Genomic DNA, 25,600 nt, shown 5'->3' on the forward strand with positions numbered 1-25,600 from the left:
ATATTGTCTAATACTGGAGATGAGGTTGGCAGGAAAACACCCAACTCAAATGTATTATACTACTGGCAATCATCACATTTTAAAAATGTGTAGGTATATATATAACAGTTGCTTTGCCAATCTTCAAACAATCTGCTATCTTTATCAGCAACTGTTTTTTCCCTAACAGTGCTTAGCTGATTCCATCACATATAATCAGCAAGAGAAACATTAGAATAAGACATTGCTTGTAGCTTCACTCTACTGTTTAAGGGAGGGATGATTGTCTTAAATCATCTGAGCTCAATGGTAACTATATAAAAGAACTGTGGATAAACTGTACCATGTTTATCACTCATGCACATCAAGCTGCAGAACATTCCACTAGCTTTGCAGCAAACACAAGCAAAGCAACCAGATGAAAGTCGTTTTTGCAGCAAGTAAACTGTTTTAAAATTTCAAGTACAACTAGAAATGTAAAACTACTGCAGCGCTGCTGGTGACCTGAAGATAATATGGAGATACAAAAAGAACCTCAGCAGGCTTCCAAGATGGGCATCCTTTTCATCCAGCTGTGCTCTGTAGAGATACAGGCTTTCAAAAAAACCCAGTAGATCAGTGGTTTTAAGATAAAATACTACCAATACCCATGTAAAATTTGAAAGTTAGAACTAGGATAACATACAAAACAATTTATGCAAAGGAAATGGTTGGGGGGAGAAGAAAGTGCCAGCTATTTGGAGAACCAAATGAACTGAGATGCCTCTGCTCCAGGGAATATTGCAGAAGATGGCAGATCAGACAAACAGCATCAGAGAAATTACTTGTTGAAGCACTAGGCAAAGGACAAATCAGCAAAGGCATTTAAGTACAAGGTGTTGCTGTCTTTATTAGTGAGAGTGGGAAATCAATACAATGACAGATATGGCATCTGCCGATCTAGCAGAAACAAGGAAATATTTTAAACCACCAAAACTTAACTAACAGTAAACAGAGAAAAGGGAGTTTAAGCCACTCTCCTGATTTCATAATTTATAACTGCAGAAAATCAGTAGCAGAGTGGAAATGGATTTTGAGGAAAATGTTAATTCTTTTGAATGATAGTCTTGGCTAGAAAAAAGAGATACCGAATGGTGAAAATCTGTTTACAAGAGCAGTCTTCAAGCACCTGAAAGATCAGTAGGAATAATTTTCAACAATCTTTATAGCCTCAGTGCCTCATTCTGGGCATAAGGTGGGAAATACTTTAACACTTCCTTTAATGTCAGATAAATGAAGAAATGGGAAGTGGGGTGACTGACTGGAAAGACAGTCCTGGATCGTGTCCAGGAGGAGTAGAAGCACTCCCCAAACTGGCAAAGCAGCCTGGTCACTGTAGTTCAGCAAGAGATCCTGGGAAAAGACTGTGAACTGGTTCAAGGTAGCAAATGATGCTGAGAAGCAAATCAAAGTAATGAGAGAAAGGGACTGCCTTGAAGGAAAGTGAAGTTTAGGCTTTTCTTTCTTTTCTCAGTATTTAATCTGAAATGTTTTACCTTGCTTAGTTTATGCTAAGTTTACACATAGTTACAGGAAGTAAACCATGACTTTTTTTTTTTTTCTTAATTTCACTTCCCCACCTACCCCCAATCTTTAATTTTACCATTATTCAGACAATTTCACAAAGGTGTCTCCAAAAGAAAGGGAATCCCTAAACGAAAGTATTCAGGAGCAGAGAGAGCTGATGGAACTGATTATTTGCATTAGATTTGGTACAAAACCTGAACAGCTACGATGGTCTGTATCATCAAACTGCATAGATTTCAACTGTGATGGGTACAGAGACACTAAGGAGGCTGGTTACCCAAGTTAATGGAAGCTCCTGTGCTACAAATTAGGCCAGGTAACTGCAGCAGGCTTCTGCAGCATCTTCTTTAATGGAATGGCAAGAGTTCCCTTGAGCAAACACGGGGAATTCAGACCCATATTATGACTGAGCTGGAAAAGCATGATTTTGATCATCTAATCTCATTAACTTTTCCCCCACATCACAAAAATACTTTCTTCTGTTACTAATGATGGTGCTTGGTGTAAAGGAGTGTTGTGTGGGGAACCTGGAGTTCATGAGTGGTGTCTAGATCAAAACAGATTTTTCAACAATGGCAGCACTATTAAGGTGAGTGTTCTTGAACCCAAAAATGCACAGTCTGTGTGTGGAGCCACAAAATACTTCATGTTCCTGCCCTCTGGAGCTAAATTATGGATGTAGTAATCCAGAACACTTTAAAACAAAGAGCATATTTGTTATTGGCTGCATTTTTAAATACGTAGAAGTTTCAGCATTTTCCTTTTTGAGAGAAAACTGAGTAAAAGCCAGCTCATGATGGAGAAGAATTTGTCTCTAGAGGTTATCCAAAAGTGCTGTGAACTGCCCATAAGTAGCAAGTAGCATTTATACACATGATGGAAACATCACCTCTCAGCAACCATTATGACAGCAGGTGCTCCGAGATATGTGTCAGCACACAAGCTTTTAAACAGAGGAACAGTTGATAGCAATGGCATTTGGGCATGCATCCTCCAAAATCACTGTTAAGTCAGAACAGATCTGTTCAAGTCATCCACATACCACATACTACAACAATAATTTTTAAAGGCATTCAGTAGGCTTTTACCCAATTTTATAGACTTTCTAGTGAAAATTATAAAAGAAAAATCAAATAAGGCACATGGAGAAAATTGAAAAGACATGGAAAGCTAACACTGTGAAGCATCATACTGGTAGGCCAGCTACTTTAGCAAAATCCAGAAATCTATGTCTTACTCTAAGCCTGTTTTAGGATACCATGGAATTGCTATTGGCATCATTCCTTGTAATATGTAACTGCTGAGGGAAAAGGGCATACAAATAAGTTTGCCTTCACATGCTTTTTCTTACAAATGTGTTTTGACTAAACTCTATGAAAGCAGCATGATGATAAAATTGCAGTAAGTGTGTTAAAAGGTTACAATACAATACTCTGCGTTTTAAAGAAAAAAAAATAGCAAAGAGAACAACAATGAATGGATGAATTTACATGAAAGGCATGTCTTTCTTACAGAATTCCTACCTAGACTTGAAGCATGTGAGCCCATCTCTACTTTTGGACTGAATTCAAAACAATCATCCTGCAGTAGAAGTTAATGATTAGTTTAAGCACTGAAAAAACAAGTGGTTTTAACACCACGTGTTTTTTTCAAACAAGAAATGTTATCATAGTATTTTGGAAAAATATCGTAAGTTTAATGACTTTCAGGAAAGAGTAAATTGGTCATATTCTTGTGAAGTTACTGAACTTGTATCATAGCCATATGACAAATGAAATAAAGGAAGAGTATTTCTTCACAACTTTCTTTTGACCAGATAAAAAAAAGTATGCCTGATACTTCAAGGACTTGCAGAGGCTGTGCAAGTGGTCAGATTCAATTTGCAGGTTCAGGTAGGTTCAAGTATGGCAAGACTTAGAACAGAATGGAAAATTTTAGAATATAAGAATTAACTTTGCAGCCCCTTGTCATCTATATTTAATTAAAAATCCACTGTCACCCACAGGAGGAATAACACACCACAGGATTTTTCTGTGGAGTCTCTGCACACCCTTGGTTTCTTGGTATCACTGATGATCACTAAATATGATACAACTGCCTTTCTTTTATGTGGAGAAATATTTTCATCTGCTTCTCCACCATAAAACACAGAAATAAAATCTTCCTCCTCTCCAGAAGTTACTAACTGCTGTTTCAACAAGCTGCTCTAAAAAACTTTCAGCAAATCCCAGGATCTTCAGTTATTCAAAAGTTAAATAGACAAGACAACTGCTCCTTCCTTTCATTAAGTGTGTAAACTTGGAGAAAAGATAGTAATTGTATTGCTAAATTGCTTAGCAACTGTAGGTAAAAAAGCTAATATGTCATAATTTATATGTGAAAAGATTGCAGGGGGTTAGTAGCCACATCTAGTGCTATTGAGGCTTCCCACTGAGAACTGCACTGCAAACTGGCAGCTGACTCAAAACACTGCTATTTTCAACAGTTCAAAAAATGTAAATGTGTCAGCGACTGGTCAAATAGGCTTCCATACCGGTGATTTATTGCAATCTTTCACATTAGCGTGCTACTAATTTGTATAAATCACTCCAAGGCTGAAAACAACCCCTGTGCACAGCTTCATAATGAATTCCAGTGCTGATTCAGTCTTGCTAGCTTCAGAGCAATGTCAGAAGGTAATTTTCAGCAGTCTCAATTAGACAAAGGTAATTTCTCTGGGCCAGATTTTCTAACATGCACAAAGATGAAGCAAATATGCTTTTCCAGGGAGCTTTGGAAGGACAGAAAGGGGAAAAAAAAATCGTCTCTCCCAACAAAAGAGGAGAAGCCAGTGAAATAGATCTGCAACTACTATTTGTGTCCATCAACAAAGGAAAAGTCATGGCTACTGGGCGACTCATAGGGTTTGGCTAGCAGAGGTGAAGTTTTCCCTGAGCAGGGTTTTCTGCCACGGAGGTACCAAAGACATGAAGATATATGGGGGCTTTCATAGCTTCATCATCTACAGGTGGCAGAGTTAGGATGGTTACACTCAGAAGCTGAAGAATATGAGCATAATCCTAAACCAGTCAACCTTCCCCTTACCCAAAACATAAAGAAGATAAACATTTGGGAAAATGTATGTGAAACCTTACCTGCAACCACTGTGACTGGTCATTGTGGCCAGAGGTCCAGGCATTAACTTTGCCTTGTTTGTCCAGCCGGGCTTTCCTGGGCTCCCAAGCGAACATGTCCATGTTGAGTGTTCGGAAAACACTGGAGGCAGTAATTTGGTAGTCCTGTATATGTCCTGATTTCATCCCCAGGGGTTCAGAGCAACCTGGTACAGCAAAATAAGGTATGTCACACTACCTACTTATCTCTGTAGGTGGTTTAGGTTTCCAGTTATGGAAAAGAAAACTAACAATTCTCAAAGAAAAGGCTTTAATCGAGACTATTGTTGGAGGAACTTGCAGACAAACAGATGACAAATAGCCAATTCAAGGCCCTTTATTTCAACGCTACCTTGGAAAAATCAAAAACAAGATAGAGAATTCAGTGTATTTTATCCTGGCATAAATTTATGAAGGCAAACAAACAGAAAAGATGACTTTCATCTCTTCTTATCTTGGTTTTATTTTCCTGTCCAGCTGTTTGCTATTGTTTCCCCTATTCAGTTCGATTTTGTCATGCTTTTATGCCATATCACATCAACCATGTGTTTGCCTACTGAGAAAATATTAATTTTTCTTAAAGCCACTGCTGAAGTAAAATGTCAACAAGCACTGAGCCTTCTACACTTTTGAATTACTTGACATCTAGCCAAAAACTTAGAAAGCCCCAACACCCACTCACTGACAGTGGAAGACTACAGAAAAACAATTGTGAAGGATGAGAATAGTAGGAGATAATCGCTTAGGAGAAATCAAGCGTTAAAGGCTCATTTGTTTAAACCGGGTGGATGTCCCACATCATTGAGTTATTTCGATTGTAGCAAAAGGTAGATCTTGGGCTTCTCCTTTCTCTTTTGGGTGTCCATGAAAAAAAAAAATTAGTAAGTGAATCTATGTTCCTCTGCCTTGCTATTTTACACTGGGAATACAGAAGATACATTTGGACCCAGAAGTATAGTGTTGTGTTTTGGATTTAGTATGAGGAGAGTGGTGTTGATGGCACACTAATGTTTTGGTTGTTGCTAAGTAGTCAAGGACTTTTTGGCTTCCCATGCTCTGCCAGGTGCACAAGAAGCTGGGAGGGCACACAGCCAGGACAGCTGACCCCAACTGACCAAAGGAATATTCCATACCATATGACGTCATGCTCAGTATATAAGCTGGGGATTGAGTTCCTTGCTTTGCTTTGCTTGTGCGCATGGCTTTTGCTTTCCCTATTAAACTGTCTTTATCTCAACCCATGAGTTTTCTCACTTTTACTCGTCTGATTCTCTCCCCCATCCCACCGGGGGGGAGTGAGCAAGTGGCTGTGTGGTGCGTAGTTGCTGGCTGGGGTTAAACCACGACAGTACAGTTGTCCCAAAATTTTCATTTCACAAATTTGGTGATCCTACTTAGTTCAGTAGCTGACTTGATGCAGTTAAATTGCAAATAATACTTTAATATACTCTAACTCATTGAGTGACAGTGTGCCCAAAATCTAACACCTGATTTTGCAAGGAGTACATCATCACTGTGAATACACAGAACCTTGACTTTATGCATCACTGGGGAGACAGAGGTTTTCCACCTGACACTCGCATCCCACTTCGCTGAGCTGGTTCCTATTAGGTAATCATTTACTGAGTCACCGGCTGTGTTTCTTAAAGCACACATGTAAGTTCTGAAGGCTTTCCCACTGGGACCATGACCCTACTCAGCTGGTGTCTCCTGATAGAGCCAGAGCACTCTGTGACCGCTTAAAACACCTTCAAAGTTTTTATTTTGTTTTTCACTTATTTGAGCTAGATATCAAAGCCGGTTGTCTTTTTCTTAAAAGTCCATTCCCTCCACAGTATGTTTACTCAGATTTAAAAACCTGATTCTTTTTTAGTTTCTTTGATATTATTAGCAAAGACCTTTTGGTCAGATTCTACTTTCTCTTTCTCCCATGGGTTTAACACACAGAATTAAGTGGAATTATTAGAGATTCAAATCAGGAAGGTAAGGCCAGGCCCTTTGTGGGGGTCTAATAGCAGGAGCAAATGCACATTACCAGAGACAGATAATAATGATATGCCCTTTAATGTAGTAACAACTGTATTTAAAATCTGAAATACTGACATGTTTCATATTCAATTAAAAATAACCAGAAAACAAAGTTAATTTTTGAAAAAAACCCAACCTTTCAGAACTGATTCTCAGTGCACAAATGGAAATTCCACTGCCTTGTCTGTAGAATGAACTACCTAGTTCAAAACAACAACAAAACAATTTTCCTCGGAGTAGGAGGAAGCAATTGATAGCACAAATGAGAGAGACTCATCTGTTGTTTTAGAGAAAGACTTAGCTTATTATTCAATTCTGAAGTATCACTCCAGGATCACAAGGGCTGTCAGCAGGAATGTTTCATCTGAGGAATCTGAAGGAGGCTCCTGACACAAAAACATGGGTTGTCAAAACTGTTTTTCAGTGCTGGTCTAATCCATCAAAAATAGTTCTATCTTTTCTGAGTATTATTATTGATTTATGAAACAACAGATGTGTCTGCTTGTGTGTCTGTGCATGCGTGCATGCATTAATGGGATTGTACCCTTGCCTTCCTTCTTCACTGCCCCAAAGGGAGGAAGACAGTTGTTAAAGGTAACAGGAGAAAGTGAGAAGAACAGTGAGAACGAGAAGAGATGAACATGATGCACATGGGTGGCAGAACAATGTCTTAGTGCTGTGTCACAGAGAGCAACAGCAGACCCAGCCGCTTCCCTGCTCCTATGGCACCCTGTTGCCGTGACAGAAGATAATGACTCGTTATTTTTGTAGGCGAGCTGTAACCTAGAATGCAAAGGACAGAATCATCAAACTAGTACAAAACTGTGTCTGTAGATAGTCTTCCCTCATAGAAGTGTATTTATAATAATGCTAATGACTCCCTGGGACATCTCGTCTTCACTACACTGTATATTCTTTAAATTTGCTTTGCAATGTCCCTGCGAAAGGATTCAATCTCCCTTCCCATTTTTACCATCTGTTAAAGTTAGTGAGAGCTGATGTAGACATACTTACAGCTATGCTCAGTGGAGTACCTTAGGTCAAAATGTCTGAGATGCTTTGGATATCACTATCTGTGATAAATGATATCTGATAACTCTGAATGTTTAAACCTATCTAGGTGTAAGTTTACAGTTGCTTCTTCTTTGGTCTAGCCCAGAGAAACAGGAGCAGTGAAATAATGAGTGTGGATTAGCACCTGAAAATTCAAAGAATCCACACAAAGGTTATTCTCTGTTGACAATTTTGAGGGCACAGTATTTTATTCTTCAGTCTGCATCCTGTACCATGCCCCTCGTCTACCTCTTCTTTCAAGAAAGCTCAAACCCTCAGAGGAAATATTAAATATCTAATGCAGTGGAGGCAAAACCACAAATGGATCTGCATGCAAAGGTCTACATGCATCTTTTCTTGGGCCAGGATTCACGCAGTACTGGCAAAAGCAGCATAGGTCTATTATTTGAGGGCAAAGGTGATTTTGTTTTGATTAATACTGTGGTATTTTTCTTCTCTGAAAGAGACTTTAAAAAAAATTCTTCCTATTAATGTACATAAGATTCCTTTCCAGATTAGATAGTGCTGAAGACAAACAAGGGAAGGGGAATCTAGTATTAAATGCAGATGTTACAAAATCCCCTTGTGTGTGAGTTTGTGTGAATGGTACCTGTAAGTACTGTTAGGATAGAGAAATAGCTACCAGAGAACAACATGTCAAAAAGAGGAAAATTACATGCTCAGAAGATGCTATAAGTCTCACAAGGATGGTTAAGTTCTGGGGACCAGCATCCCTCTGCAAGAACCGACAAACTCAGAACACCAAGAATTTGCTGAATTAGTACACAGCCACCAACGTACATGAGCATCAACAATGGTTGACATGGACTGCATGCAAGAAGGCAGAGCCTGCTATATGCAGATGTTTGAGTGTGTGAGTGAATTGCATGAGTAAGTGACTGTGTTGTGCGAAGTTATCTGTCTTTAAAAACAACATCTTGATGCTACTATTAACAACAGCTTAATGAATTACATTCTAATAAACAGTAGCTGTGATCTGTTTCTCCCCCCACATCAATACTTGATGAAGGGAAGGGAATTTACAACACAGAGATGTGCAAAACACAAGTAAGGCAGGAACACAAGGCCATAAAAATTAATGCCTAATTTATTGATGGCCGACTCCACAAGCATTGATCATGGTTTTCAATAAGATCTGACCATGGTCCTGGTAAGTAAAGCTATTTATGAGCCTAGAGAAGATTACTTTGAACATTTTGCTGAAGGTTGTCCTAAGAAAGAATTAGTTTTTATGATGATCTGGTGCTGTGAGACAGTCTCCTGCCCTTTAGTAGTGACTCTCTTCTCTAGCACCAGGACTTGTTAGAGAAACCAGACCTCTCAAAGTGGTTTTCTGCCTAAGACAGACCACCTGGAATGAGAGTGAATTAGTCTGTCATTATGTATAATTATACTCTTCTTTCAGTAAGATTAAAATTGTTCTGCTGAGCCTTGGCTGCCTGCAGTTCTAAGAAATGATGACCTTGAAACTGTTAGGAGACCACTAAAATGAATTTACTTCAGTAGCTCTCACAGTTCTTTGAGCGAAACAATTCCTGGTCATTCTGGCAAGGACTTACTCTAAATTGTGGTTCCAGAAATGGAAGACATTAAAAAAAAAAATCTAATAGACTAAAGCAGCTAGACAGAATTTTCTATTTACTCTCAAACCTATCTATATTGGAAAAGGGCTATAGTGAGATTAATGCATTAACTTTTCATTTCTGAATCTGGTTTTGCTGCCACTAGAGGACTGAGAATTATTTAACTCCAGCTGTTTTGATATATCATTCGTGAACTGGATGACTGTTGTTTGTACAGTAAGCAGGCAGCCACATAAAAACCATTCTTAAATGAATTCAGTGGAGCGCTCCCACCAGTAAAAGGTTGATCTCTTGAAAAAGATAAAAAATTTACATGCTTTACTGAATTTGTAAGGGAACATGGTTCTTGCAGAAAGTGGCTAGAGGTCAGGCTTTACATTTATGAGCTATAGCTTCTGCTACTACAAACCTTAAGAGGGTTTATATTGGCTCCACTTCTTTTTTTACTTTTTGCTACAAGATGCAATCCCTGCTTCTGCTAGAATCGCACAAAACAAATCTAAACTGAACTCTTGACTAAAGCAGTCCAGCAAAATATGTCTTACTGCACTTTGAGTGGTCCTTGATGGCAGCTGAAGCACTTGTGTTCCTCTGAGGATGTCACACAGCACATCGGCATGGTCACACAGCAGCCAGGAGAAATTACTCAAATGAGCTTTGATGCGTGCTTCTGCCGTGACTCTGCTGTACAGCACTGCACAAACAGCTTCGGCTCTCAGAAACCGTTTTCAGTGCTTAGTTTAGGCTGTGCTGAGTGTAACTCTGAGATAGAGACTCTGTCTCGTGGTCTGCTTATTATGTATCATAACAGGTCCTGATAGCTGTTATTAGTTATTAAAACTGCTATAAATGACCTTTTCTAGGTCACACATAATTGGAGGCCAACGTGCACACAAAGATTTACAAAACGTTATTAGGTTGCTACCACACTACCCTACTACTATTACTGCCCTACTGCAAGCAACTATTGTCACTTACATCATTTAGGTAAGTGTAGCTGCTTACATAATTTACATAAGAAGAGGTAAGTAACTGGATAAACTCAGCCCTGCCAGCTGCATTTCACCAGGAATGAACTGCACGCAGTTTAGACCTTGGGCACAAAAATGTGCTGCTTGAAGATTGACTTCTGAGATGCAGCGAATGCAGAAAACCCACCTGACAGTTCACAGCCAAGAAGTTCCATTCTCAATGTGCAGTGTCTTCTGCACACCTGAGGATACAGCCGTAGATACTGCGACTTAATTGGAGGGGTGAAGGAGTTAGCATATGGGGTGTTGTTGTCCACATTTCCACGAAATACCTGTGATAAAATGACATATTCATAAAAATGTGCCAGGAGGATTACTGGAGGTTCAGTTGATTTCCATGTCTCAAAAATATCTGCATTGTTCTTTTGACCTTTCCTGCATGTTTCTCTACATTTTTTTTTTCCCAAATAGAGGCTGTTTTATCATTTCTAGTGCCCAAAATAAAGTTTTTAAGGAAAACATATTGCCATTGGCTTGTATTGGCATGGGTTTGCCACCTGTGCAGGATCAGGACCTATATCGTGTCACTCCTAGAAACTGAAGCTACTAATGCAACTAAATTGTATCTTCTTTTCTAATTAGTGTATTAAATATTCCCAATTCAATTTAGCCTGAAATTATTTATGCTGATGGACATTTATTTTTCTCCTTCTACTTCAAGAACCTGATCCAGCTCCCACTGAAGTGCACTGTAACCCTCCCATTGATCGTAGGGGGAGCTGAATTAAATCTATAAGCATTCTTCTATTCACTCCTCACTCTAACCAGATATCCTTGTACTTTGTTTTCTTTCCTCATTATATACCTCTTCACATAGCATTTTAATTTCCGAATAGAGAAACTATGTCTAATGCTGCAAAGTGCTTTAGTTCTATATTAACTTACAAAAGTAAAGGGATTTTTGCTACTTTGTATGTACAACTCTATAAAAAAAAGTGGTAACTATATACTGTAAGCACATACTTCCCACTTGATGACACTGTTTGTGCAGTACAGAGATTAGCATTGATGAATGGGTTCTATGCTTTTAAGGGTTAACACTAATCTGCCAATGTAATAAAACTAAATTCAAAAGAGTAATGAGTAATTACTGGTAAACTAATTAAACTGAAAATCAGTTAAGTGTAATAAACAGGATTATTCTAGCCTTGGGACATACTATTTATACAACTATCAATTAAAGTATAAGAAATTCTTAGCAGACAGAAAGTGCAAATTTTTGAATTTTTTTTTCAGAGAAAAATAAGAACAAGGCAACCTATATCACACTGTCAGGCAATTATGCTTATCTACTAAAGATGCCTCATACTTCTGAAGGCAGCTAAACCATAAGATGTATTCATATACAGATGACTTAATCTTACCATATCTTCATTTGTGCCTTTTACTTTGTACATTGTCCATGACTTCCCATCATTACTGTATGCAATTTTGTAGGATTTTACATATTCTGGACTTCCAATTCTCTTGGCACCTTGAGTTATAACTCCAGTGACTCGCATCTTCTTCTGCAGGTTTATCTGAAATAACAGTACAAGGTTATTGCTAACCGTCTGACAGACACAATTCTGATTCTAGATTCCTTTGATACCCTTTTTTTTTTTTTAAATGAGAAAGGAAAAAACATAGCTCTAGCATTTAAATTACTATGTTTACACTTGCATTAATTCCTTTTATCTTTCATTCATTTCATGTACATATGCACATAAATAAATGAAAAAACATTGAACCAAAAGCCTGTACTATGCTTATGTCTTCATGTGTATGTGTACACACACATATATACATATATTATTGATATACAGGACATTACTGGTATATTACTGGGATAGACCATGTTACTGGTATATACCACATTACTGGCATACAGGATTACTGCTATATATTTCCTTCCTAAAAAGGAAATGCAGCAGTGCAACAATTTACCAAAGGCTGAATCTTTTGTTCTATTAGATGACAATTTGCAATCCCATACAAAAGAGCCTCAGTTAACTTCAGGTCAAATTTCTTTGTGAGACTAAAAATACATGGATGTTCTGTAAAGCAAACAAATAGACCTTTCTTGATTCTCACTGAAAATTCATATATCTAAACATCATGGTTGAAATGCTAAGCCCAAAAGAGTCAGTAGCAAAATATCACTGTCAATGGATATGAACATTCCCTGTGTACTTGTCTGCATCGACCTCAACACCTTGAAGTACAAAATGAAGATGTACAGAGAGTTCAACAATAGTCAGACAACCTTAATTTTGCCTTCTTTATCCACCTATGATACGGGAAAGACAACTATAGCCTCACAAAATTCAGAATGTGATATACAAATCAAACAATGCTGGCACCATCAGCCTTGTCCCTGCAATGAATTCAATCATGAAGCAATCTGTGGCAACTGCACTCCCACCCTCTCTCTGGTAGGCAGCTGAAGTCTGTAACTTTTGCACCAAATGAAGCTTAACGAAGAGCTGTCATCCTGTGAGAACTGCGTGAAGGTGCAGGCAGATGTGTCATAAAAGGAGACGAATGGAAACCAGAGAGTAAACAACTGGGACAATATAAATAATACATTAAACTACATTAGCACACGCCTTCTCCAAATGAATCTTATATCTGCTCCCTGGTTAGTGGAGCTGATCTGGTGCATTCCCTACTATTTGGGATAGCAGCCCCAGTACAGGAATATAGGGAGTCAGAGACAGATCAGGTATCTGCTGTTCAAATACTTTAATCCCTTTGTTCATTACAGTGTGGTCTCAAGACTTTCTCTCACTTGGTAATGTAATCTAGCCTCTATTAAGGATGTTAGATGATCAAACTTCAGTGTTTCAACACCTTACTGTGTGTACAATGGGAAAGTGGAGAAAGACAGAATTTTACTGCTGTTTTTTTTGTGGGAATCTGGCTATTTCTCTGCTACTTCTCTGAAATAGTCGGGCTTCTGATATTTTTCTTCTTGGGGCAAAAGAAATTTCAGCATAGTTTTACCACAGTTCTCCCTATAAGAAATTAATAAACACACCTTTAGAATAACAATGGATATTTTACAGATTTAGACCCATTGAGAGAGGACAAGATGCCTATGAAAGATCAGATTTCGTAAAAGATCTTTCTCACATATACCAGGAAAACTCAGAAACATTTGCAATTGCAATGGGGAGAATAGACTCACACCAGGAATTTAGGCCAGTATAAATTAGAAGAGAGTTAGGCCTTTTTACAGCCTTAGGAAACTTTCTTTTCCTCCATTCCATGTTTCCCAGAAGAAAAAAAAAAACAAACATTATATTTGTAAGAGGACAGGTCCAGAGACTACTATCAGTCCCCTAACTGCATTTAAAAATGTAGTTAACACAGAATAGTAACCAGTTAGACATAAAGGTTTCTGGAAGTTTCTTATGCAGATTTCACTCTCTATATGGAATTTAAGCATATTAATAAACAGACAAGTAAAAGAATTTTTCATGTATTTACAAAATTGTTAATAATTAAGTGAACACCATCTCCAAAAATAAATTAGAAAGCCCAGTCAAACAGAAATCAGCCATTGATTATTTGCTTTTTACATATACTGACTATCTTCACATTTCACTGTTTGGGAAAAGGAAGATGTAACGCAACACCAAGTAAATTTTCTTTGATCCAGTTACACATATACCGAATATTCTTTTAGCTTCATTCACAATTTTTCTTTTTCTAGATAATAATCTCAGGGAGGTTTTTTGGATGAGAATTTATGTGGAATTTTTTTCCACTGTTTACTCAGACAGAGTAGTTTCTAATGAAACCATGGCTTTAACCACTGGCTGTTATATTCCCACACTGTCTCCTTTCCATGCCCCAGCCTCCATCTCTAATGCACAACAAATCAACCACTGCACTTCAAGAAGCAAAACAATGACAAAAAAAATTCACCCAGAAGTAATCAGCCAAAGAGTTTAACACTATAGTTGAAACTCAAACTTGAAAAAAAGAAAAGTCTTACTGAATGAAGGGATGATTTGGTCAGATAACCACAAAAATTAAACAAAAATAATTTAATTTTTAAATACTCATTTAATATACATACTGTTTAACCTGTGCTCTTTGAGTTTCAGGAGGTAAAAAGCCTACCTTTTTTCTGATATATACCAGCCTGCTCTATACCCTTATCTGGATATCTATACCTATAAGCTATACAGTTTTATTTACTTCTCTGTTTTAACAGACAGAATCTTTCCTTTTAGAGGCTGTCTTGATCAGTATCCATACTCTGACTTATAAGCTGAGCTTTGGCTGTAGGCAGTATTGAGCTTGACATAACACAGGAAATAAAACCAGGATACTGTATTTTGCAGTTAGGTCTACATATTCTGTCAATGTTTGCAGGGAAAACCCAAATGAAAGGGGAAAAAAAATGCTTTCAAATCCCTGCAGCTTTCTTACATACAAAATCCCCATGGAGCTAACTTTATGCCTGTGGTAGCTCCTTTCAGTGCATATGGCTACACTAGGAATTAATTGGCCCTTTGTGTCTGGGTTCTTTTATGTGTTTTAAATTTTTCAAGTCAGAGCATAGCAAAACTCAAAATATTACAACTGTGCAATGACTATAACAAAGCAGGTGCTGAAATCTTTCTTACTTAATGTACATTAGTAGGAAGAAAAGTTCCTTCCCCACATGAAATGTGAACTTGCTCTTTTAGCACTAAAAGCATTTTCAAAGGTGTTTTTCTGTGGCAGTTGTGAAGAAAAACAGCTTAGGAAGCTCTGCTTTGTGGATTCAGATCTAGGACAGAACATTATATATTCTAATTCTGTGTTTTAAAACACAGTGAAAGTCACCAGGGTAAGAACAAGAGTTTAACACATCTTTTTAAAAAAGGCAATAGCTTATTCAGTTATAAAGGATCCCTTATCATTACCTAGATTAACTGGAAAAAATCAAGGATGATAGAAGATCAACAGTATTTTGAGGGATTTACCCCAGTAATTTGAGTATTAATGCATGGTAAAGACCTTGTAAGAAGAAGACACTTGCACAGAAATTTGAGGAAACTACTTACAGCAAATAAAAAACCCAGACAGACTGATCAGTTCTACCAGCCCTACTTAAATTTAAGGTTATTTTGAGAGTAACGGATTCAGACTTGACACTTGGTCCCTGTCCATGGAGCTGTGTGAAGCCCCAGTTCAGAGGGGGCTCCTCGGTCCAGCAACTTCCATGGGACCTTATTCACACAACATATGTCAGGGATTTGGCTGTGATGTTCACAAGCAGATCTGAGGATGTCTGTTGCCCTACATCCGCGTGGCATGAAGCATTTTATGAAACTTGGGTAAGGTGCTGTTTAACACCGACAGGTAATGGAATCTGCCTCAAACAGGTTTTGCATTTCAATAAGGAAGCTTTCTGGGGCAAGAATAAATGATGAACACTGAACGACTCAGGCAAAACTCCATGTAAAAGAAAGCCAGTAGTCTGACATAAATTCATTTTAAACCTGATGCTACAAGAAATAGATTATGTCTACACAATATATGGTGGACAATGCAAAGTCACTGTGCTGATATTGCGAAAAGCTCAGCTAGAGCACAGGCATGGCAGTCAACTCAAGACAGTGCGTAGGGACAAGATATAATACCTCAGAGTCAGTGCTGTATACACTGTCAGAGGCTGAATTCATGCACTGCCAGTCACTCAGTGCCTTCTATACTACATCATATAGCCAAAACTTGAGTGTGGTGTACGCCCAAGAGCTGGGGAATAAAATTGACTCTATCAGTTTAGAAAGTTCTCAGCAGTCCTTGATATTTGTTTTAACCTTGTTCCTTTCAACGACCACAATCATCCTGACTCCATGATCAGACCACTTTTATCATCCCAGCAGGTTATAGACTCATGGCCTCTTTCAACGGGAGGGGAAAAAGTAAGGAGGATGCCATGGTTCCTGCTCTCAGCACTGATTCTGTAGGAGTAATGATCTATTAACAAATTTTCACCAGTGTACTAATGTTTTTGACAGCCATGACTCACATAAATCTGTTTTAGGATGCTAAAACATTCAGTTGTCTACACTGAGGAAGACATAGCCAATCAAGATTTTACTGGAACTTGAAAAAATCCATATCATAAAGGAAATAAAACAAATGAAAAAGAATATTTTTGCAAGAGAAAGTGGCAATATGTACAAGGTAATTTTATGAGTTCCTGTAGATTGTACAGTGCATCATTTTCAAAGGCAATTCAGAACCAGTCCTGCAAATCTGTATGGTGTGTATGAAGCTTCACTTTTAGGTGTGAGTAAATGTAGGACCATATCACAGGAGGGAACTGTTTCATGTTTGTTTTCCATAAACAGTCCAAGGCACTCCACAAAACAAAGACCAAAACTAACTTCCCAGCATGCTTAACAAACCTTAGAATAGTAGGAAAAAGACTAAATTCACAGTCATAATATGTCAATGTAACAGAACAGCAGAGATAATGGACAGCACCAGTGGAAGAAGTTCATATTCCTCTTCAATTTATGATCACATATTAGTATATTCAATGTGCAGAAGCTATGTACTTGACACAAAAGATTAAAAAATCAGTTGCGTATGTCTTATCTGCATTATTACATGCAGGAGAGGAGAAGAGGGATGAGAAGATGGAGTGACTTCAGGAAGACACCATATGTGATGCTCTTGGCCAGAATACATAACCATATTCCCCTCATTTGTTATTGCACTATTAGCAATAACACCAGTAACATTTCATACAGACAGGTTTGTCTGAAATATACCTTAAGAGCAAGCTTCCAAGAAATGCTCAGATTAAAGCCTTCATGAAACATTGCATCTTTGAGACTGTAAATGTAGTTTTACATGAGCCTTCATTCATAAACAGAAATGCAGTTTATGGAGAACTATGGTGTTTACCTGTTTCAGTTATGAGGTACAATAGCATTGCTATAAAAAATTCTCCATCTTTTCTAGCACAAAGTATATATATTTTTACTAATACTCACTAGTATTTATATAAAAATAGGGTTGAATAAGGGATCAAGGTTATACTGGCATTCAAAGATTTATTACAGCAACCCTTCCCTGTTGATTTCATCAGTTTTTGAAGGATTAAAACTTATTTTTTTGTCTTTTTTTTTTAAAGTCATAATTCTGATAAAGCTAGATAGAAAGCACCCACAGAAACACTTTCTGATGAAAAATAGGGACACTTGCCAATGGAAATGTTTGTAATAAACTCAGGAAAGGAGTAACCTGACATGATTCCCTCAAGTTCCCTCCCATGTTTCCTTTTCTGTCTTCATGTACTAGAGGCCCTGAAAATGACTGAACATTGCTGTTTCACCCTGATGTCACATCAAGAGCAAGGGGCTGAAGAGCAGGACTTGGCATGGGATGAGGTGCAGGAAGGTCGGAGCAGGTCAGTTACTATTATCTTCCCTGTTGCAAAGCATTGCTGGCACCTGGATGTAAGGTGCTCATATATCTTGCCTGCCTGTGGCTTTTTGTTACTCTCCTAATCAGCTCTGTCAGCAGAACTTCTCCAGATTTAGTTGAGGGCATTAGTGCAGTCAGCATAGTAGCAGTGGTGTGTGTTTTAAGTAGCATCCAGATTAGGTAACACAGTGATTTATCCATGGTAGTAGTCCAGCTGTTGCTGCCCTTCTAGAAGGAGGTTTATTATATGGAGAAAAGCCAGCATGTTTTAATTGTGATAGTCTCGGAGAACTAACATGGTCATTTGCTACAGGTCACTTTACAAATAATAATTCCTAACATGATTGTGGGATTGTACTTTGCAGACAAACCAATTAAATACTCATTTATTTCTGATCCCAAATGCTTTTTGTTTCACTTACATGGATGCAGACCCAGCAAAGTCTCTTCACATCTTTCCTATTAAATCCTCTGCAAACTCATCCTTCCAATATTGGTGTTTCCCGAGTGCCTTGCCAGACTATCATACCTTATGGTAACATCAACCATCTCTCGGGTCTTTCCTGTACTCACTTACATCTTAGCCCCAGCCAACCATCTAAAAGCAACTCATGAAGGATGATAGACTCAGGTCACAGAAAAAAACATGCACTTTTCTTTTAATCGTACATGAAAACCCTCTTCTTTAGGGAAAAGAGGCAAATTCAAAAGGTACAATATTAAAATCACCATGAAAATATACTTAGGGAAAATTCCTAATGTACCTATTGCAAATATCAGACATACTTTCTATTGCATCATTTCAATTTATTTTTAAGGCACTTTGGTAGATGCACTCTAGTAAAAACTCTGATAACAAACATGACCTTCTCTGAAGCCCAACAAGGACAACTGGGAAGAATTCCCATTCAGACTTCAGTGGGCTTTGTCTAGGTCGTATGTAACTTGTCAGACGAACAAATGTTAAGTAAGAATGAAATGTGCTAGAAAATGACAAGTTTGTTGCTTAGATGAAGAAATTCCCTTCATTAGTTTTGAATATTAAAGCTGAACCTGGAATTAAACCCAACCACTGAAATATGGGAGCTAAAGCAAAAACTTCCCTGGCACTGTGAGATCCCTACTGGGGTTTTGTGATCATTACATATTCCCAGATTATTTTAACATGCTAGGAAACTAAATTTGCTTAGTTCCTCCACCAGAATAAACCCAGTAAGTGATAACAGGGCTATCATATTGTTCACAACACACCTGTGCAGAAAGTACTTCTTAATCATAGTTCACTGCCTCGTCTTTCTTTTTATGCAGCTTATCTACAGAAATTATACTGATTACTACCGTAAAGAAAGGGGAAGATTCTACCTGAAGAGTGGTTCCACAGAACATGATCATCATGGGCTGTGCAATGGCCAGACTTCCTTTCCTATGTAATCCTGGCTACATCAGCCTTGGGAGATGCTGCAAATCCCACCGTTCAAAAGAGTTCTGGATTTTTTGCAAGGAGTCCATAAGGAACAAATAATATAGTTGATCTGTGTTTGCAGACTCCTTCTGAGTAATCACTTGTCATGCTATCACACTTTAGCTACCCTTCCTCAGTCAGTAATGAAATGTTGTTTTCAGTTGTTAAATAACTCACAAAGCAGTATTTCAATTTTCATAACACTGATCATAAAATACGCATCTTTACCCCCTTTCTTCCTTGGTCAGGATAATCCTAATCATCATATGCCTACTTAAAACTTTCTTTTCCAATGAGCCTGCCAGCCACAGCTGGCTTTAGGCTGCTTATCATGTTGACCATACCATCCTTTTGCTCTTCCCATGTATCTGCAAATACCTTGTCTAGTTAGTGCAGAGTCTTTTTAGTTGTCTGTTTATAGAGGACCCAAAGCACATTGAAGTTCCAGCTGTAACTAGGACTTCTGACTGATTTAGTAATGCTGCTCATAATTACCGTAACTGTTAGACTGTGTTCAAGTCATGACAAAATTTGTGGGAGAAAGACAAATGGGAAAATAGGAGTACGTGAAAGTGATCCTTCCCACATATTGTCATCTTTGAGAATAATCTGTTAGTTGCTATGAGACTGGCTGTGTAGGGAGAGAGGCCAAGGTTTTAGATAGACACAAGTGGAGTAAAGAGGTAGATTAGTAAGCACACCAGGGACAAATGGCTTTGTGACTGCTGAAAAGACTATGCCACTCGCATGATTTCTCAACCTACAGAAGCTATTACAGAAAATGAAAATTTGGCTCAAACGATTAATCCCTCCTGAATCTTAAGAAATTGGCTGAATATTGGTTGAATCACAACAAACACACTCATAATGTTTTTCATTATCTCCTGAAATTAAGAATAAATAGACGAAAAAGTTGATATATAAACACAAAAAGTTACCCTTCAGTGACACTTTCCAATCATTTTAATTATCTCTGCTTTTTTCCTCAAAACACTTTTTACTTCTACAAAAGTTGGCAGGCAATAGATTAGATTAAAAACGTTAAATGTTACTTGGTTTTGTGGCAGACGAAGAAAAAGCCCTCAAAATCTGAAAAGTCTCATTGAAAGACTCACAACTCGAACGATGTCTCTTTATCTTAACCACTCATGGAATAAGAAGGTTATAAGGGCGCAAGAGTAAAATACAGTCCTATTTTTCAGTCCACAGAATTGCTGTTCCACTGAAATTAGAAGGTCTTTGAGATGACAAGCACACGTCATCATTTCCAGGGGAGGTCAATGAGTATGAGTTTACTTTAGCCCTTGTTTTCTGCTGTAGTATCATGGTGCTAGTGACTTTCTGTACTTCCAACAGCCTATATAAAACAGTAACTTTTCTCCACCAGCTGCAAAATCGCAGAGAAACACGGAGGTGCAGCCAGGGACTGCACACTTGCTTCTCCACAGCTAGAGCTGTATCAAGGTTTTGCCTCTATTTTCACCCTGCAGATTGCTTTGCACTTCTGTGACCTACCTATGCACCTATGAACTCAGCATATGTGTACTGCTTTGGGGCCATCAACACAGAGGTAAGTGTATATACATGCCTCTGTACCACACACACACACACAAGTCTTAATATATTGGCAAGTAATTTTACTTTTTCATGAACTTTGTTTCCTGAACTTTAGCTGTAATGAAGTAACTTGAAAAACTTTTTTTCTAGAAGCCAAGCCTAGCAGAACAGCAACTATAAGTGAGGATCGTTTGCTTTGCCTGTTTTGAAAGTGAATGTTTACAACACAAAATATGACTTGTTTGACTATCACATAACAGCATAGTATCATCTTACAGATTTAGATGCTCTCTTCCCCACAGGAGGACTATGATGCCCACACATCACTCCATTACAGTTGGCAAGCCATCACATAAGTGCTGGGGCATCTCCACATGCAACTTATTACTGATGCAAGAAACCAGACAGACACATATTAGCTCATTTCAGTGTATCACCACTTGCTGCTTTGATTACTTTTAATATTAGGATGGTAAATGTGAAAAACCATTAAGGTAAAATAGATGGTGTTACAGATGCATGAAACTGTGTTTAAAAGTACTGTTACTTCAGTCGTTTGGCCATATTACATGGAGTAATTAAGAAAAGCTGGCACACAGGTTTACGGAGCATGTTATGGATAGTGTTCATAATAGCATCAAGTTTTGGTTGCCATGGGGATGCTAACTCTGAACTGACTGCTTTTGTGTATCTGAAACCTCAATCAAAAGTTGTTTGAATACGTTTATGCGTGGGTGTTCATGTGTACAAAGAATGAAACTAGGAGATAAAAGATGATATCAAATAGATACGAAGATATGAGACACGAGGGAGTATATCTGGTTGATTACACTAAGAAATAGGCTCCCAGTCCTTTTGTTTTCTTGTCTGTTTTGCATACATAAATTATATTTTTAGCCTGTACACTAAAGGTATAGATGTTGAGGGAGATCCACAGCTGGCAGATATTGGTACTGAGTTCACCGAAGTCAGTGAACTTATGGCAGATTTTGACTAGCTGAAGATCTTTTCTAATTCCTGCTGTTCAGAGGTCCTACGTGGGATAGTTTTGAGAGAATTCAACTGCATTTTTGTTAGTAGTTTCTGTTCTCCCCTCCGAAGGGCTTTCAGGTACTTACTGCCACTCATCAATATCACCCAAGGAAGTCCTTCCGTGATATTAAGCCAAATTTTGGAGTATTAACAAAAAATGCAGAGCTTTAAAATTTTTTTCAGTATTTAACTTAGCAGATTAAGTCTTCCTATATGGTTCGAGTCACCTTACATGATGACTCTGAGACTGTATTTCACAAGGTTCACTTGGCTACATTATACTAAGCTGAGAGCCATATTAAGTAATATTAAATATTTAATCTATGATGACAGGTATTTTTGGAAGCTGATACAACAGTACTCATGAATGAGGAAATGAACTTTGACAAAATGAATGGTTTGACAGATGGTAGTTTGCTTAGAGCTCTTACTAACAGATGTTTGAATGAATGTTCTGCAAGACCTCTGTGTATTTTGGGTTTTATCATTTTATTAGCAAATAGCTATCACCTGGTGTATACTTGCTCTTTGGAAGTTGTTGATGTGCAAGCTGCTAATTTTTTGCCTTGCCTTTTTAGCAGAAAAAACCCCCAACACTTTATTGATTCCTGTTTGGGGATAAGAATGATGGAACTTAGAAAGTCTTTATTATAAGTACATATTTTTGTGTGTCACAGTAGTTATGATTAGGTTTGCGAGATTCAGAGACACACAATTAACTATGCCAGTATTAGGGACGGCAAGCCCCAGAAATGTGAGGCTGAGCACCATAGGTGGGATTGAAACCACAGGTGGTGTGGGAGACATTTGTGTAAAAACCAAATTAAGCCACAAATAAAAACATACATTCTACCTACCAGAAACATTATTCCAACATATTTAGACTTAAAAAGAAAAAAAATCAAAAAAAAGAAACAATTCTCAGTAATCACTACATAAAATACCAACATGGCTTCTGGAGTAGAAACTAGAATTTAGATTCTCCAAACAAGTATCCTAATCACTGTGCTGCACAATTCTTGTCCTACCCCACTGATTTGGAACTATCTTAATGTAAACATCATATCCAATAACACATCAATACACTGTTATTCCTCAGATATATTTTTAGTGAATGCTGTGTATGGGCAATACTTAGGGAAGACTCTCATGCTCTGTTTTCTCTGGATGAACATCACCATCACCCATGCAGCATGCTGGCTCTGCACACCCTCCACGGCACTCGACATTTCCATGCATTTCATGGGATGACCAATATACTGGTTCCTAATTAATCACTTTGATTTCTGCTGTGGGAAGAAGTTCTTATAAAAACTAAATTTTATGGCTTTAACTGTACTTAGTTGACCATAAAATCCTAAATTCCACAGGGGCTTTGGAAAAATTTTACCCTGAATCTGCTGGGGTAGATCCCTTTCCATCACAGTTCACCTTTTTTATGAAGTCTCTACAGGAAGACTATTTACTCATAGTTTCAAGAAATATAATAGAGAAATGTTCTTAAAACTGTGCAATGTTACTAAAAAAGAAGTATTATTTAAAACAGATGCACTGGAAAAGTAAAGGTAAATAAACCCAATGTATTTTATATTGGACTAGAACACTAATATATTCAAATTGCCAATTAGAAGCTGGGCACCTTTTCCATCAAACCATTGTATCTCAAAATATGGAGTTTTATCTGAACTTTAGCATATCATTTCAGAAAAGCCATTTAGGGAATAAATTAGAAAAATGCTAGAATTAGAATGCTCTTTTCATATATTCTAAATAAGACTTCTAGCTTTTCAATTTTGAAATCACATTTGACATTCAAATATCGACCCCAAAAAAGAACAAAAATATGAACTAAATATTTTGGATATTTTTGTATGCAATAAAAACTAGGGGGGAAAAAGCTAACTACTCAACCTGAACCAACTTTATTTCCCATTTTTTGATTCTGCAACCAAACTGAGCAGTCCAGCTGTTTTGTAAATTAATCCTCCTCTTTCTCACAGTAATAAAACTAAATATTTGAATATTTTATTTAAAAACCAATTCGTAACCATACTGATGTCTCCAGAGAAATGGTTCCTGCTATTTTAATGAGGGATAACAAAATAGCTTTTTTATTTTTCTATTTAATAACTTACATGTATATACAACAGTCTCCAGCAACAGTTTAGCTGTTCAATCATAGCTCCCACACAGTGGTATGATATGCACTAATTTATTTTCTTAATATTATCCAGATGTAATGTATGCTCAAATCTGCTCTTGGTGGCTGTGGGTTAATACTGACCTTGTAAAAAACAATTTCCCTGTCCAAAAGACCACAAAGCACTTCAAAAAGAGCTGGTAGTCTCTTGTACACCATTAAAATTATTGCATCATCAGGCATATTCCTCACAGGGATCTTCTTCATAATCACACTTAGGGGATGAGTAGAAATTGAGGAATCTCTTGTTGTCAGAAGTGATAGCTCAGTCACGGTGTAACAACAGCAATTGCACGGGAACCTGCAGGCACTGATCTTTTCCACTCCTCGCTTAATCAACTGGCCACAGCCAGGACCAGGAAATCAAATCTACCCTATCTTTTCCTTAATCAAAACTTTCCCTGACCCCTCCCAACTCAAAACATCATCTTTGCCAATGGTATCAATCTTTGCTGTGTAATGCTTCCTACCAGACTTCACTGTACACCCAGATTTTTGCTGTCTAGCCTTAAATCTGACACCTTCTACCCTATACTTCATCTATGTCTTTACCCACCTTCTAACTTTTTTCTAACGCTGTCATGTGTTTCTGAGGTTGATATTCTTAGAACTCTGTGATACATTGACAACCCAACCCAGCCCAGCCTGCCCTGCGATGCAGTGGCAGAAGCCACTGAAGCTGTGCTGTGAGCTCCAGACTCCCTGACATAGGTGGTATATATATTACTGTTGTTGGGCAAATTAACACCTAGGAAGGTTCATCTATGGACTGAGAACCCATTGCACTGGTATTATTTGCAGAACAAAAAGACCATACCTACTCTAAAAGTCTAAAGAAGCAAGACTATTATCTTACAGGACAATATTCACCCACCTTGCTCTCATCCCTGAGTATGGTTCCTCAACATGCATTCTTTCTTCTAAATTTACTTCTACATCTTAATTGCATGACTTAGGATTTTGGCACTGTAGGCCAGTCCTTGTATTGCTAGTTATACCAAATTGTTTTATCTCGTCTTACAGTGTTTTTCACGACATTCCAGTTTATGCATTTTTGGCATATACACCATGCCTGAAGTCTTTGTGTATGTACTACAGGAATAACAACTGTGGTGATATCAAAACGGATAATATATTATGGAAGGAAAGGGAAACCAGTCATGAATATGGGAAAAATGAGTTAAGAAATATTAAGTTTGGGTGGTGAAACTAGGAGAGAACAAGAAATGTAAGGTATAGGCATGGATCTCTAGGTTCAAAATCACTAAAGAGGAGTAACATTTAGAAGGTCCTGTTAGCAGGTTTGTGTTAGAGATTAGCAGTTATTATGACTTTGGATGTGGTAGAGAAAGAATAGAAACAACAATCTTGCCCATGGCCATCTCTATTCTGATTCGTGCTGCCTTGAGAAAATATAGGTATGATTAGAAAAATATAGATATGTGCAAGAAAGGAGTAGAGACGAAGTGGAATCCGTATAAAAAGAAAGAGCATGTTTTGCAGCCATGAATGGA

General features: G+C 37.8%; 1 protein-coding gene across 3 annotated transcripts in view; it reads right to left on the reverse strand.

Annotated features, from left to right (window-relative positions):
- The window catches only part of EDIL3 (EGF like and discoidin domains 3), a 255,708-nt gene that overhangs the window by 43,730 nt on the left and 186,378 nt on the right, over positions 1-25,600 (reverse strand). For all 3 annotated transcript variants that reach the window (XM_087761554.1, XM_087761555.1, XM_087761553.1), the window contains 3 exons: positions 11,778-11,933; positions 10,541-10,685; positions 4,680-4,864 (listed from right to left, as the gene is read on the reverse strand). In XM_087761554.1, the coding sequence (XP_087617680.1) occupies positions 4,680-4,864; positions 10,541-10,685; positions 11,778-11,933 (486 nt within the window). The remainder of the gene's footprint in view (positions 1-4,679; positions 4,865-10,540; positions 10,686-11,777; positions 11,934-25,600) is intronic.

This window comes from Nipponia nippon, unplaced genomic scaffold (genome assembly GCF_047370975.1).
Source record: "Nipponia nippon isolate SJK-2023a ecotype South Korea unplaced genomic scaffold, ASM4737097v1 scaffold_24, whole genome shotgun sequence".
NCBI classification, from domain to species: domain Eukaryota; kingdom Metazoa; phylum Chordata; class Aves; order Pelecaniformes; family Threskiornithidae; genus Nipponia; species Nipponia nippon.